This window comes from Ovis canadensis, chromosome 3 (assembly GCF_042477335.2).
Source record: "Ovis canadensis isolate MfBH-ARS-UI-01 breed Bighorn chromosome 3, ARS-UI_OviCan_v2, whole genome shotgun sequence".
Lineage (NCBI taxonomy): Eukaryota > Metazoa > Chordata > Mammalia > Artiodactyla > Bovidae > Ovis > Ovis canadensis.
Genome location: NC_091247.1, coordinates 75597501 through 75614652, shown reverse-complemented (window position 1 = coordinate 75614652; position 17152 = coordinate 75597501). Strand labels below are relative to the sequence as shown.

Sequence of the window (17152 nt, the reverse complement as noted above, 5' to 3'; positions counted from 1 at the left end):
GATGAGCCATATAATGGCTTTGCTCCTGAAATAGTTGTAAGTGAATTGCAATTTTCAGTGTCCAGTTTTGTTTCCGGGGTACCAATAGAGGGGCTTTCAGAGACTGAGCCAGTGTTTTCCTAAGTCAGTGCTGCTGCTGTTTAGCTGCTGACTTGAGACCAGTCTCCTCTGTCCATGTCATCCCCTTCTCCAGGGGATCTTCCCAACCAGGGGTTGAACCCAAGCCTCCTGCTTGGCAAGTGGATTCTTTACTACTGAGCCATGAGGGAAGCCCTTATCTAAGTGACTAGTTTTACTAAGAGAAAAGGAGGACTATTTTTACTATAAATGTGATCTGACAATGACAAAGAGAATAAGAAAATCTTTCCCCTTGATCTATCATTTGGTTAAAACAAGCGAGCACATGTTTACGCATTTGGCCTGTACTTTTCTTTGTCTCATATGTATTTTATCGAACCTGTTCACCATACTTGAGCAGGGGCTGGGGGCCATTTCTCTTGAATCCTCCACCATACAGCTCCTTACCCAGGATTAGTATTTTTTAGATCATACTGTTCATTCTGGACCATGGATCAGCAGTGTTGGTGTCACTTGGAAGTGGGTTAGCACTGCAGAATCTCAGGTCCCATCCAGATCTCCTTAGTCAGACTCTCTGTGTTAGTTATTTCCCCAGGTGATTTAAATGCCCATTGAGATTTGAGGTACCCCGATGTAGGAGGCACTTAGTAGAAACTCATAAGATGCTCATGCATGTACCTAAAAGAAAAAATCCTTCCTTGCACAGATGAAATTCTATATGTTGACTAAGAAGTTGTAGTTGAATCTATGTGTTACTAGAATGTTAATTCCAAGGAGAGGCAAAGAGGGAGTAGGCAAAAACAGGAAGAAGAAAAGCCAATAAATACAGCTGACTTAGGAAATTTTGGTTAATAACTGATGTTTTGATGAAATAGTGTGGACCAGTTTTTACTAATGGACACAACCTATTGCAGCATTTCCTCTTTAGCATGGAAAAGGCTGGCTTCACACTTAGATTGTCATTTCTTGGATCAGACATCCATCTACTCCTAGGACATCTTTTTTTTTTCCCCCACTGCTAAGTGCTCAAGACTGAGTAGAAACTATGAGAAGTGCTGAGTACCTGAATATGAACTTTAGGTATTTGGCAGAAATATAAGGGTTACTTGTTTCTTCTGACTTGGACAATCTATTACTATCCTGTATTGATATGACTGTAAAAATCTCAAGATGTAATTTCTCTTTAGTAAATGAGAGACAGCATTGCAGAAAGCAAAGCATTATATGGAAAAATGCACTGCATGTGGCATCTGAGAAACCGCCTCCATCACTTCATAGATATTGATCTCTGACCAGTCACCAAACTTCTCTGACTTCCATTTTCTCACCCAGGCAATGGGCTCAAATTCTTGCCCCAGCTGACTTTGAAGGGTGGGTGTGTGAGATTAAATGAGTCAATAGGTATGAGGTAGGAAGCATGTGACTCCTACAGCAAGATTAGCACCCTCCTGTATCATTTATTATCTGGACTACTTTCCTTGCATTCATAGATTTTACAGAATAATAGATTACTGTGTGGGCACTGGAGTCAGAAAGCCTGGTTTCCAATCCTGGCCCTACCACTTCTTTAGAGTGTGACATTGAGCAAGTCACATAACCCCATTTGACTTCAGTCTCTTCACTATAAAACTTGGACGATGAGGTTATGATAATTAAGTACGATAATGCATGCAAAGTGGCTTATCTCAGTTTCTGCCAAAATAATCACTCAGCAAATGACAGCCAATGGTTGCTGTTCCCCTTGAGAACTCCTTGAGAGCAGAGACTTGGTATCTTCATCTTATTGCTCAGAACACCTAGCAGTGGTTGGCACATAAGCCTCAGCAAATCATTCCTCATCTAATTAATATATGTTTTGCCTCAAGAAGAATTGGTGGAATTCTTGACCGATGGATGGATGATGCTTCTCCGAGTCTACCTGGTCTCTCTCTGAGTTGCTCGCAAATAGAACAGAGCAAGCACAGCAGCACATACAGCAGTCAGAGGAGGTGGCCCTGGCTTGAGGAAGTGTGTTAGTTCTACAAGCCTCGTCCTCACAGGTGCTCAGGGAGCGATGGAAATCATCATCGTTTACTCTGTGAACCCTGGTCAATCACTTGATGGATGAGCTGGTGTCATTCATCTGGCTGCACTTGTCTGGAGGACTTGACGGAAATCTATAAATCTCTTCTTCTTAAAAAACTCCAACCAGTAATTTTTGATTTGGCCTCATTTCCTTGAAGTTAGTTTAGAACTTACCCTTTTTTTGCAAGATTTGTGTGTGTGTGTGTGTGTGTGTGTGGGGGGGGTGTTATGGGTCTTGGTGCTGCAGTAAGCAACCATCCTTTCTCCCCCAAAGTGATTGTCTGCTTTACTAAATGAAAAGTCACATCTTAAGTGTCTTACCTGATTGGAGTGAGAAGTTATATGAAGAAAAGCAGGGAAGGACATATAAGGGAAAGTATAAGGGGGTATGGGGTTTCCCTGGTGGCTCAGTGGTAAAGAATCCACCTGCAATGAAGGAGGCGCAGGAGCTGCATGTTCAATTCCTGGGTTGAGAAGTTCCCCTGAAGGAGGGCATGGCAACCCACTCCAGTATTCTTGTCTGGAGAATCCCACAGACGGAGAAGCCTGGAAGGCTGCAGTCCATATGGTCACAAAGAGTCGGACATGACTGAAGTGACTTAGCACATAAAGGGGTACATTGTAAACAAAGACGTGAAGACTGGAACCCCAATTTTTAACATTCAGTAAAGGAAAAGCAAAGCCAAACAAACACCAGTCTGAGTTCTCCACGTGGCCAGTCAGACAGTGAGGGGGCCCATCCTTAGGTGATAGACCCTTGAAGGCATTGATATCTCTGATTACAGGAAACATTGTTTCCTCAAGTTTCTGTCCAGGTACACATGGACTTTGCAGTCCAAACAAGTAATTCTAGATATGATTTTTCATGTATTAAAGCAAATCTCCTCAAGCACACGTGCTACATTGACTAAAATCCCACCATTAGCAATTCAGTCCTTCGGAGCTGGCATTACCTACTTCATGTCTTTTTAAAAAGGCACGTTGTCTTGGAGGATCTCATTTAGCAACTCCTTAGAATTTCAATGCCATTACATTATTCAGATGTTGTTATCATCACTGGGAAAGAATAACAAAGAACATGATTTAAAAGGAAATGTTGAGAGCCTGATTTGGGGAAGAGGTTCTGAAAGGCTGGCAAGGGATCCAAGAGGCAGAGATAACAAATTCACAAACTTGACCTGCTATGTTTCCAGTGTGCCCAGTCCTGGGCTACGTGCTTTGGAGAAGAATCTGAGAAAAGAGGCAGAGTCTGTAATCCGTATGTAGTTGAGCTGAGACGCCACAGATGGGAAGCAGAGCACATGTGCTCTCTTAATCCATATTTGTATGCACTTTTCACTTTTCAAAGCACGCTTACATCCAAGTGCAAATTACATGTTTATAAAACACTTGGCATCAGCAATTGCTATCTCTATGCCCAGACTCTCTCAGAATCTCAGACCCACTGGGGTGGTTAACTTCCACTTTATTCATTTAGGTTCTTCTGGCATTTATCCTTCACTCTTCCACTTTTCCTCTGCCTGTTTAACCCCTGGAATGGTCTGAACTATAAAAACCCATGTCTGATCATTCCATTTCTGTGTAGGCTAGCCAGGGTGGATCCGCGTAACACAGAGGAAGTTTATGAAGTATAAGATTCAGGTAAGTTTTTTTTGTTGTTGTTGTTGGGGGATGGGCAGGCAAATAGGTCCATATCCTATTTGAGTGTTTTACTGTTTAAAGGATTTTATTAAGTCATAAACAGCCCAGATGGATGTGGTTGTGATGGGCATGAGGTAAACGAGGAAATAAAAATAAATAGTTTGTGCATCGATTGGAGCTTGTATTTAGATTGCATCTTTTTTATTTTAATACCACTCTATAAAAAAAGAAAACCTAGCAAAAGTCTGTAGGGCAGAGCCAGGAGGCTATTTTTAACTGGAGTATTATGCTGCCTTAATTTTATCTTCTCTGAGTAGACACAAACATTGAGTTACTGGCAGAGAGAATAAAAGGGCCAGTTCATTTTCTGGTGTATCTGTGAGCCCTAACAAACATACCATGTTCAAAGGTCTTTCCCACAGCTTGCCTTGTCAAGAAAGGTCAGAAGGGCAAGCAGGGCTGAAGCAGAAGTTTTAAAAGAGAAGATGATGTTGCCTGGCTGTTGATTAGAAAATGGAAGAGGATTGGTATGTGATGGCAAGCCAAAAAAAGCCTGACTTGAGTAACCTCTGTCAAGTCTTGCCACCTGTAAGTTTTAGCTGCTGAATTATAGGCACTGAGCAGAGGTCAGCAGGACCATGGATGCTTTAGAGCATCCAGTAGCCAAGAGGCTGGGGGATGCTAGAGATTGAACATGTGAGTCTCTACAGAGGGTGTATCTGTGCTTTCCCAAGCTAGGGAGCATCTTCAGCATGATTCTTTAGTACCAAAGCTTGCTACTTCACAGTGGGTACTGTGGATTGCTTGTGTCTCTCTCTCCACCACCCCAAATTCGTATATTTAGCCCCCAATCCCCTAAACATGGGTGGGTAGAATTTGGAGGTGAGGACTTTGGGAAATGATTGGATAAGGTCATAGGGGTGGACCTCTTGTGATGGGATTGGCATCCACAGCAGGGAATAAAGAGACCAGAGCTCTCTCTTAGCCATGTGGTGATACAGAGCAAAAGCAGGGGTAGGTTCACACCAGAACCTGACCAGTCTGGCATCTAATCTTGGACTCACAGAACTGTGAGAGTTAAATATTTGTTGTTTAAGTCACCTAGTGCAGTATTGTATTCAATATTACAGAAGTCTGAACCAGTTAAGACAACAGGGCTCTCATCTATGAATATGTCCTTTCAGCATTCCCTTCTTTGGAATCCCTTCCAGCAAAGGAAACCCTACACTACCTTCATGGATAAAGCAAAAAGCACTGAGATGTGGATGGTTATAATGAATATAAAGGGCATCCATAAAATGACTAGATCTCAGGAACTCTTGTTTCCTTTATCAGACTCCTCCCCTCCTGAACACATAGAAAGAAATCAAAGTGAAAACAAACTAGCAAAAAGACAAAACAAGGCCAAACTTATAAATACAAAGGTAATACATTATTCTCGTTCTGATCTGGGCAGCTATTAGATACTGTCGAGTCTATTTTGAGGCCTCACCTAGAAACAGTTGAAAATAAGGAGACTTAATGGAAACACTAAAGCCGCACCAACCCTGAAAGTGACAAGAATACAGCTTCTTGTGTTCTTGGTTGAAGCAGTAAATACAAAAACACTTATTTTCAGAATATTTATGGAGAACAGGAAATGAGATAAGGACTTTCACCTCTTAGACACTAACTCATGTTTGACCCAGGTCAATAATGACAACTTAATTGGCCCAGCTCTTAGATTTCCCAACTGCTGACTAAGTTAATTGATGACTTAACAGGCAGCTGGGTTTGCAGAACCGTGAACTAAAGCCAACCTCAGCAGGATCTTTACCCAGAAATGAGTTGGCATGTGGAAACTTGAAGGTGAAGAAAATGCTCCAAGAAGAGGTTTCTTCTCCTCTATAACTGTCCCAGTGGAAAGTGACTCTAGGTTCTGGTTTATGGCAATTTCAAATGCTTAGGCACTCTTGTGTCTCTCTTGCAGTAGAAATCCTCTCTTGTAATTTTAAATGACATCACAGGAAGCTTTTACAGCCTTAATCCTCCCCTTTGTCACTTGTTTCTTTAGTAAGGTAGAATGATTCTGGGAAAAGGTAGACACCAACAAAAAGCAAGTCTTGTGTAGCAGAAAGGGCCAGATTACCTTGAGTTCAGATTCTAGCTTTACCACAAAAGAACTCTGAGGCTGGTTGATTGCTCACCTTTTCTGAATGTCAGTTTCCCTGTTTGTAAAGTGCAGATTCACTGAGATGTGGTATTTGAAACACCTGGTCCCAAATAGGTGCTGAGAAATTGTTGGTTTTAGAAAATCAACTTTATTGAAGTGTAACTTAAATAATTCTATGTGCTCATTTCAACTGTTTGAGGGGTTTTTGCAAATTCATGTATTTTGTAACAGCCACCTTAGTCAAGATATAGAACATGTTCACCAGCCTAAAAGTTTCTTTGATGCCCCTTCCCAGACAATCCCCACCATCACCCTTTACCCCAGCAAGTACTGATGTGCTTGCTTCCTGTCACCATAGATTGGGTCTATTAATTCTTCAAGTGTTTTATAAATAAAGTTATTTGATGTATGGTATATTCTCTCGTGTTTGCCTCTTTGCCTTAGTATAATGCATGAGACCCAGCCATGTCATTGTGTTACTAGTTTATTCCTTTTTATTTATTATTCATACTGTGTTGTGTGAATAGAACACAATTTGTTTATCCAGTAACTTGATGATGAATATTTGAATTGTTTTTAGTTTGGGGCTATTATGAGTAAATCTGTTTTGAATATTCTTGACCAAGGCTTTGTGTGGACATATGTTTTCACTTCTTTTGGATAAATAGTTTATAAGAAGCTGTCAAACTGTTTTCCAAAGGGGTTGTACTATTTTGCAGTCTTACCAGGTACATTGGATCATTCCATTCATTCCACGGTTTCATCCGTGCCTGCTCTATCAGTCTTTTAATTCTAGCTGTTCTAGTGAGTATGCAATGGCATTTAAGGTTTTACATTGCATATCTGTAATGACCACTGATGTTGAATATCCTTTCATGTGCTTATGGTTCATTTCTATTGTTCATCTTTGGCCCATTTTTAATTAGATTGTTCATCTACTTGTTTTTCCCTTTTAAGAGTTCTTTATATCTTCTTTTTACAAGTCCTTTTTCAGAGTGTGTTTTGGAAATATTTTAGTCCCTGCCTGTGGCTTGGTTTTTCATTTTCCTGATAGCTGTACTTTTGAAGAGCAGAGATTTTGTTTTGATGAAGGCAGAAGTTTTGAAGTTTTAGCTTTTACATTTAAGTCTATGATCTGTTTAGAGATAAATTTTGTGTATGACATGAGGTAAGGGTTGAGTTGTATTTTCTTTTTTTCCTATATGAATACCAAGTTGCTTCACCACCATTTGTGGAAAAAAAATTATTATTTTCCTTATTGTAATCAACTCTTTCAAGATATAGAGGATGAGGGATCATTTCCCAACTCATTCTGTAGTACCACTAAAACAATGCCGAAAAAAGCAATTACAAGAAAACAAATATACAGACTAACATCTCTACAAATATAGACACAAAAATTCTTAACAAAATATTAGTAAATCAAAACCTGTGAACATAAATGGATTTTGATAAATCTAAGTCAGATAGTTTTATTTAGTTGCTCAAAATAACCCATGTAATTTCCATCACACTCACTGTGACGCTCAAACTTGTCCTCATGGCCTATAAGTTTCTCCATGACCTTATCGCAGGTTCTTCTCTGATCTTATCTCCTGCCATGTCTGCTTTGTTGATCCTCCTTCAGCCACACCACATAGACACACTATACATTTGTGAGGAATACTCTCTCTGCAAATTGGATTCAGACTTAAATATCATCCATCTCAGTGGGTTTCAACTGTGGATATATATTAAAATCATCAAGGGAGTTTTAAAAAAATGATCAGTGCTTGGCCCCACCCTAGAAAAATAGAATGAAAAGTCCCTGTAAGTGACAGTTAAATTTCTAGATTACTTTAAAAGTTCCCCAGGGGATTGTAAAGTGCAGTACAACCTGAACCTCCTGATCACTACCCCCCCCACCCACCACCCGCCCCACTGGGTATTCAGATTCCCTCTTCCTATTCAGAGGTCCAGCCACTCCAACCCTGGCCACCAGTTTCTTACCAGGAGCTTATAGAATCATCAATCTTTCTTTCTTGCTTTATTTCAGTAAGTGGGACTCAAAGCTGCTTTGCCCATTAACTTTCAGAATCACAGGTCAGAGTAAGAAGAGGCCTAAGTTATCTAACAAGGAGGTGCTTAGGGAGGCAAAGCAGATTGGAACCCAGATTTTCTAGCCCCAGTGCCATGAGTATTTTAGTTCCCTGGCTTTTCCCCTTTCTCTTTATCTGTGCTGAGTGAGGCTGAGGAATACAGAATTGGGAGAATCTGCAGCTTTTTAGTATGCTTGCAACAGTTTTCATTCAATAAATCTCTCCCTCTAAAAGTCCCTCTGTTAACTTTTCTTCCCCCAGTGATCTGGGAGTGGAGGCTGGAGTGTCAGACTAGAATTCTCATTTTTATATGCAAATAAATCACTTGATTATATTTTTTGTCCTTATGTTATGATGAATATTTCAAACGAATTTTATATGGTTCATATTTATGGTTTGAGAGCTATTTCACATTTTGGCTCATTGCCGTCTCGTCTGCATATACCATATCTCAGCTGATGTTGATTGGTCTCATTTACATATTCATCATGCTCCTATTTTCAAAGATATTTTGTTATACACTGGCTTTTCTTCCCCCTCCAGTGTTATAATACCACATGGATGTGTTTTTAAATTGCACTCATTTCCATACACAAATTTTCTGGTTACCATAAATCACCACATTGTCACCTCCTCCCCCCACCCCCATTTAGTGTAATCTTCACACTTTATACCAAGCTGACATATGGTTCCAAAGTAATTAAAAACAATGTAAACAGTTTACAGTGCACTTTGCAAAGCCACTTCACACTGCAGAGAGTTTAATGATTTCCTTTTCCCCCAGTCAGTCCCAAAGCAGTGAAGAGTCAGGAGGTTTGAGATAGTGATGCTGATGAAAAAAGCTAAGGTGCGACAGTGATCAGTTTACTTCTAATGGAGAAGCTCCTGCTCCACTTCTGCCAAAAGACTTGGTTCCCTCTTGACTTCTTATGGAAGAAGCAGAAGGGGTGGGTTAAACTGGATTAATGAACGAATGGATTAGCACAGATTGGGGCAGAGTTACTGGATTCTTTCAGTTATTCTAGGAGGTGGAAGGGGGACAAATCAAACTTAGCAAATCCCCAACCACCAAGGCTACAGAGCCTTCTCTCTTGACGATGAGAAGAGGACTAATTTTCTTTTTTTGACTTTCATAGTTTGCCCAACTACCAGGATCTAGACTTCACTTATTTATTTATTTATTTATCTGACAATAGGCTCAGTTTTGTCTGTGAATCTCCCTTCTCACTTTCAAATCCCTGTGGCTAGGGTAGATATTTTCAGCTTTAGGAATGGAGCCCATTACTCAAGTCACAACTAATTTGAACATCACATTCTCTTAGCTGCTGTGGTTGGTCCAGGGATGGTTGTGTGATTTAAACAAGTCAGACTTAAATCTTAAGACTTTTGTGGGATTGAGCAGGAAAAAGGGCAGTGCTTTCACCCTGAATAGAACCTGAGACAGTGTCTGAAGGCAGGACTGCTACTGCTTTTTTCCCCACCAAGGATGGGGCTCAGGGCTGGAATGACCACAGTGAAGGGAGACCAGAGAGAGGGGGAGAAGCTGAGTCCTGAGGACACTGAACCTGAACAGAGCTGTTTCTAAAGTCATTCCTTCTTGCTGAATGTCAAGTTAAATGAGCCATTAAACTCCCTTCTTTTCCTTAAGCCAGTTTTAGGTTTATTTTCTTTGACCTCACACAACAGAAAGCCCAAGCAAATACAATGTTTGTATCGCTTATTTTGCATATATTATCTTGTGCCTTTTTGTCCTGGGTCATATTTTAAGCTATAGCTATACAAATGCCTAGATCATAGTAAAGTCTCAGCCAGTGTTTACATGTCTATCAACTCCTATGTTTTTTATTATTTTCATTCCTATGATAAATATTCCTATTATTTATCCTATCATTCCTGTCATTCCATTAGTATTTTTTGTTTGTATCCAGGTAGTTTCTCTCTCCAACTAATTATATTTGTTTGTCATTTTCATTCATGCATTTATCAGACATTTATTGTAGGTATCTGACTGTATGAGACACTATGGAGCCAGTCCTGGGTGAAAGCAGTCATGTCCTCGTGCTCATGGAGCTTAGGGGAGTCAGAGATTAATTAAACTATGGCATAAAAAGTGCAAGAGTGCTAAAGTGACAGTCACCACATAGAGACTCGTGGTGATAGGAGGGTGTTCTACATTAGTAGGGGGGGTTTGTCCTGGTTGAGGAGATCAGGGAAGGCCTTCCTAGGAAAGTGACACTGGTTTGGGAATCTGCAGCAGAAGGAGGAACTGACTAAATTAAGAGGACAGAGTAGACAGAAGTTCTTGTCAGAAGGAAGAGCACATGCCAGGCAAGGCCCATGGTGGGCAGTGTAGCATGGTACACTGAACTGAACTGAAAAAGGGGTTAGCAGAGCAAAGGAGAAAACGTGAGAGGTCTATTCCAGTTGCTTCTCTCTCTCTTTTTAATTTAACTTTGTTTATTTTTAATTGGAGGATAATTACATGATTGTGTTGGTTTCTGGCATATCGCAACATGAGTCAGCCATGGTTACACATATGTCCCCCCCCCCCCCCCCCGTCTTGAACCTCCCTCCCGCCTCCCACCCCTCTAGATTGTCACAGAACACTGAATTTGAGCTCCCTGTGTCATATGGCAGGTTCCCACTGGCCATCTAATTTTGCATATGCTAATATATATGCCTCCATGCTACTCTCTCAATTCATGCCCCCTCTCCTTCCCCCACTGTGTCCACAAGTCTCTTCTCTATGTCTGTGTCTCCATTGCTGCCCTGCAGATAGGTTCATCGTACCATCTTTCTAGATTCCATATATATGCGTTAGTATATGATACTTGTTTTTCTCTTTCTGAGTTATTTCACTCTGTATAACAGGCTCTCGGTTCATCCACCTCATTAGAACTGAGTCAAATGCGTTCCTTTTTAGGGATGAGTAATATTCCTTTGGGTATGTGTACCACAACTTCTTTATCCATTCATCTGTAGATGGACATCTAGGTTGCTTTCATGTTAATTTCTTTTTTATGTTCAGAGCAGCAGCAAAGTACGTAGTGTGTGTGTGTGTGTGTGTGTGTGTGTGTGTGTGTACAGGTATACACATGATTAGGTATAAACTTAGAAAATATCACTCTGGTTGTCATGTAGAAGATAGATGGGGCTGCACAAGAAGAAGCCTGGTACAGTTTTCCAGGGAAAGACAATGGTAGCTGGAGAAGGAGATGGGTAGACAGGTCAGAAGTATAATCAGGAGATTAAAAACAACAGGACTTGGTGTTGTACTTAATACAAAGTTAAGATACACTCTGGCTTTGCTCTTAAATAGTAATTCAGGGATGTAGAAGAAACCTGTAAATTCTGAATACAATCTGATAAATATGCTGTTGCTACTACAAGCACAAGACTATGGTTTGGAAGCACTGAGAGAGTTCTGGAAAGGCTCTACTCTACAGTGGGGGGAGGGGAGTAAACATTTCATCCAGGTCCTGGAGGACAACCAGGATTCTACCAAGTGGAATTTTAAGTAGAAGGACAACATCTATACAAGAGCAGTGAAAATATATTTGTTCACTTGTTCATTTATACGTTTACCTGTACCTATTTTTTGGTCTCTCTATGTGCCAGGCATTATCCAAAGGACCAGCCATCACATTCTAAATAAGCAATATGATATCTGGGAATGGCAGTGCTTGGGAAATGGCAAATATTCCTGCCTGAAAGTGTGGGCTACACTGTGTATGTTGGGAGATATGAGCTTTGATTTCTGTGTCAGAGGCTTATGGTTCTTAGAAGTTCTTCTGCAAAGGACTTTGAGCAAGACATGTCTGGAAGCAGAGTGGTGGGAGGCTGGACCTAGAACAGAGTAGCCTTATGCAGTAGGCTGTGCAAGTGACTTTGAACCTCCTAGCTGCAGGAGTAAGATGAGAGAATAGGGCTCCAGAGGTATTTGTGAGGGGTGGCCAATAGGACTGGAAGAGCACCTGCATGGCAGGGAGAGAGAAGGCATGTGAGTCATGGGATTTTCTTGCTTGGGAATCTGGGCAGATGGTGATGTTATACACTGGGCAATATGAGGAGATCAGAAATTTAAGGATAGAGACAAGGAGTTTTTCTGAATATGAGGCACTTGCGGTTCACTTAGGGTTAGATCTTGGGGAATCTCTCCATTTCAAAGCAAGAATTATGGCTTTGAGTTTAGGCAGATGCAGATTTAGGAGCCCTGGTAGTAAGACATTATTTAATAAATAATGATTTGAAGGTGTGAGTATAAAGAAAGAAATTGGCCCAAAAATGGACCCCCAGAATACCTGAACTTTTGAGGGGCAGCTGAGGAATAAGAAAGGAGACGGAACTGGTTATGGAGTAGTCTGGGCTGTTCAGTAGGCAGGCAGAAGGGTGAGGTGTCACTAAAGCAAAAGGGGAAAGAGGAATGAGAAGGCTGGCATGAATGGTCAGTGCAGTCAGAAGCTGCCTGTCAGTGAAGTGCTAAGGGGACAAAGTAGAAGTCATCAGTTCTGGCAGTTTGAGTGTTTTGGGGACCTTTGATAGAATAATTTAACAGTGTTAGAGAATTTGTGGTCAAATAACAATTGGACAGGAGTGAGGAGAGACTGAAGAGAAAGGCTGAACAGAACACAGGCTGCTTTTTCAGAGCAGTGGTAGTGATGAGGAAGAGATAGGAAGGGGGAAGAGAAAGAAGGCAGGATTTATCCAGAAAGCTTTTCCCTCTTCTTTGTAATATGCATACGTGAAACTAGGCCACATGTGCAGGATGAATGAAAGGGATTTTGTGATTTGTGGACAGGGAGATATTGAAAAGGAAGCCAGTAGTTATAAAGTTCAGGAAACTGGTTAAAAACTGGAAGAATAAAATAAATGAAGAAGAGAGATCTGGAAAGATCTGATCTGAACTCATCAGGAACCAAGATGAGGAGGTGAGACAAAGGATGAAAGTGTGCATAGGGCTGGAAGGGTACGAATCGTCTGTTCAGAGTTTGGTTTAGTGTTGGCTCCTCTGCTCAGGAATGCTTTTTTAGGACATGAAAAGTACTGCAAAAATAAGATTTATTGATTTATTTTTTTTTTGGCATCTGTATCAGTACTGGCTGATTCATAAAAGCACCTGGTAGAAATGGACATCCTGTGACTGAGGAAGCTGAGTTTCAAAACCAGCTGCTCTGTCTCTGGGATTATTGCTATGTCAGCTCGGATCAACCTTCTGTCACCAGAGGACGTTTTCATGGGAGGCTGAGCACCCAATGAGGGGTCAGTCACATTTTCTGGATTTAATTATATTAAGGTGAATTATTTGCACCTGGTATTGCTGTCTTTAGAATGATTTCTATACAATTTTACACACTGGTTGAAGGGGCAAGACCTACCCAATCATCATCAAATCTCTGTTAATTCCAGGCAGGGTAATGGCTGATCCATCCAGGAATACATGTTGAGCCAAAAACTCTCCTACACTATTCCTTTCCTGTTTTCCTTGGTGAACTCTGCTCAGATGAGTGCCCCATCCTGCAATTCCTGTGCGTGTTGAAAGTCTTCAAGAAGGTAAACCCTGAAGACCACAGGTCTTCAGCTGGGCTCCTGTCCAACAGGGAGACGCTTGCCTGTAGATCACATAAGCCATCCTGCACTATAGCAACACCTCCCTTGATATACAGATGAGGAAACCACAGCGCTCAGAGATAAACTGATTTAATCAAGGTGACACAGTTAAGTTGACATTAAAACTAACAAACATAGGATTCTGACCAACCTCTTCTAAGCAAGTGACGTAACCACTGAAATATGTTGTTACTCTCTCTGCTTTGTGTTTCTTTCATTAATGGATTTCTTTCTCACTTCCTCAGACCTGGGCAAGTGTTCTTTCTAAAAGGCAGGTGAAAGAATCAAGATAAAAATGTCCTGGCTTAAAGAAGGAAAAACATATAACTGAGGGAGGGGTGTTGCTTTTTCTTATAATGAAAAAAACGTTCCCTTCTGTGTAATCCATCTAATCTATTGGTGTACTTACTGGCACTCAAGTTCTGGATTCTGGCTGCTACTACTTTTTCCATTTCTTAAAGCCTGGGGGATGGGATCAAATACCTTCAAAAGCAGAGGGGGTTACCACAAGCATGAAAGAATTGGCTGCTTTTTGTTGTTGTTGTTACTTTGTACCCCACTTTGAGAAAAGCTTTTTTGGGGAAACCCATACATTAAGCTAGTCCAATAAAACTCAAATGTTGAAGATCTTAAAAAACACACACACACAAATATTTGCATTAACAAAGTCTTCTCTTTTCAAAGGAAATCATTTTCAGGGCTCTAAACTTTCCCAATACTTCTGAATGTTTATCTATCATTTACCACTTGTCAGCATGGCTTAGGGACAAGAAGTCCACAAAATCTCTAAAGCCCAAATGTTAGTCCCTGCTGTTAATTAAAAATTAATCAGAAATAATAGCATCTTTAAAAATAATGAATGTCAGCAGAGAAAATAGGCTTTGGTTTATAAAAATTCCACTCGCAGGTACTTTGGGAACAAAAGAAAGAAAGTAAAAGTGTTAGTAGCCCAGTCTGACTCTTTGCAACCCCATGGACTGTAGCCTGCCACGTTCCTCTGTCCCTGGGATTCTCCAGGCAAGAATCCACTAAAGTGGATGCCATTTTCTTCTCCAGGGGATCTTTCTGACCCAGGGATCAAACCCATGTCTCTTGCATTGCAGGCAGATTCTTTACCATCTGAGCCACTAGGGAAGCCACATTTTGCACCAAAAAAGTGAGAATTTTTTGGATTGACCTTATGCCTATTTCAGTGGCCACATGCTGAAAGATTCCACAAGTTTAGGAAATATGGAAAGGAAACGCAATTGGATAAAGTGTAAAACCTTTGCTTGGTGTGTCATTCTAGTTCCTAAGCATAAAGAATCATGCTAGATGTGATCTGAGGTTGCTGCCTATAGCCATTCAAAGCACCCCCACTCCTCGGGTACATACATTTTCTCCAGGTCTCCGAATCCTGAAAAGGCTCCTTCTGGGATGACTCGAAGCTTGGTGAGAACAAACCTCCTGAAAAGAGAGTGGACATAAAATATCACAACCTATCCATTCATCGATTAGTCATTGAGTGCCTAAGGTATAACAGCGGATAACAAACAGCCAACACATACTATGTGCTTGCCAGTTAGTAATGGTTATAACTGCTTCTCCATGATCTCTTTTCACCCATATCACAAAGCAATGATATGGGCACTATTGTTGTCCCTCTTTTGCAAAAGAGGAAACTGAGGTTTAGGGAGGGTTAAAAAACTTACCCAGGGTCAAGTGGCTAATATGTGGCAGAGTTAGGATATGAGCTTTCTGTTCATCACTACTCCATGTTGCCTCCTCTAGCCCTGTGTGAGTCTCCTTCTTTTTCTCTGTTCCAACTCTCAATACCTCCTCCCTGTTGTCCTCAGCTGACTTTTCTTACTTCATAAAAAAAAGGAAACCAGCAGAAGAGAACGTCCTCATGCTGTCTCATGGCTCCCAGTTAACCTCTCACCTGCACCTAGGCTTATTACACACCCTGCCCCACTTCCTGTCACTATGGGAGAGCTGTCCAGGGTCCTGACTAAAAAACCCAGCTCCTCTGATCCACATCGTATCTTTCTCCTTGCCTTGTGAAGGTAGCCACTACAGCAGCTTCCCCCTTCTTTCATACATTTCATTCACCTGCTTTTTCTTCTTTATTGGATCCTGCCCATCAGTATACTAACATGCCTTAATTTCTCCCATCTTAGAAAAATCTTAACCTCATCCATCTTCAGCTTTTGCCATTTCCTTCTGCTGGAAAAATTTGTCTCATGCTTGCCTCAATATTCCTTCCAATGGCTTCTCATCTTAGTGAAGAAAAAACAAAACAGATAGTATATAATGGCCTTCAGGATCCTACAGGATCTTCCCACTCTCCTTTCCCATAGATCCTCTAACTTCAGTTTTGACACCCCACACTGCGATTATTTCATTCTCTTCACAGTAATCTCTTACTATTCTTTGTACAGGCCAGGTTCCTTCTTGCCTAATATTTCTGCCTTTGCAATTCTCTCTTCCTGGAGAATTCTTCTCTCATATTTTTTTCTGGCTTGCTCCTTCAGCCAGCTGCTTGCTCAAATGTCACTTTCTCAGTAAAGCTTTCCCTAACTATCCTATTTAAAATGATAGCTTCCCCAACTTAGACCGTTAGCCTTAGCTTTCTTCATAGTACTTCTGATATGTTTAATCTTCTATTTATTTATCTACTTATATATTAATATACTTACTTATCTTTTACCCAAAACTAGAATGCAAGCTCTGTGAGGGCAGGGATTTTTGTCTGGTTTGCCTGCTGCTGTATACCCAATGCCTGGAACAGTGAATGGTGTATGACACATATTCAGAAAAATGTTTCTTGAATGGCTGTTGAAGTCTGAGAGTTCTAGGCTTGAGGGCAGAATTACAGGTGACCCTTTGGGAATCTATGACAGGAATACTGTTTCTGCTCCCTCTCACTTTCCTTGCTTTGCAATTGGTTAATGAGGATTTGGTTTTCCCCCACTATAATCCTTCCTTCTGCACAGCGGTCTGTTAGTGGGAATTCAGTGTGGACTTGAATAGTTTCACAAACCTTCTTTGCATTAGTCTCCTAATTTTTTAAATCAGTATTAGTGAGATTCCTGTTTCAGAAAGTTATTGTTCAGGCAAGCAGTTCTTTTCTTCCACTTTGTTTGTTTGCCTTTCGTTGCCATGTCCTCACCAGTTCCAGGGTGAGGACTCATGAGAGAGAATTCTGTGTACTGTTCTTGCTCTGGAGGATTTTATATACATGGGAGGGCAAAAAATAGTAGTCTTGGAATCACAAGAAAACAGATGTGGGATAGAGTTGATGTAACAACTCTAAGTGTTATACAAGGATTAAAATGTAAAACTCTCATAGTACATAAATAAATATATATGAGGAAGGTTGGAAGAAGTGTGCGAGCTTGAGCCTGGCTCTCAAAACTATCAGATCATATTATGCTAAAAGCATAGTCTCTATGAAAGTATTTGATCTAATTTAAGGTTGAGTGTAATGGTTCTGGAACAATGTAGCTTATTGAACGCTCATCTAAAAAGAAGCAAGGTCAGTTCATATTCT

General features: G+C 40.8%; 1 protein-coding gene across 2 annotated transcripts in view; it reads right to left on the bottom strand.

Moving 5' to 3' along the window:
• The window catches only part of FSHR (follicle stimulating hormone receptor), a 190401-nt gene that overhangs the window by 103702 nt on the left and 69547 nt on the right, over positions 1–17152 (bottom strand). For both annotated transcript variants that reach the window (XM_069583374.1, XM_069583375.1), the window contains exon 2: positions 14995–15066. In XM_069583374.1, the coding sequence (XP_069439475.1) occupies positions 14995–15066 (72 nt within the window). The remainder of the gene's footprint in view (positions 1–14994; positions 15067–17152) is intronic.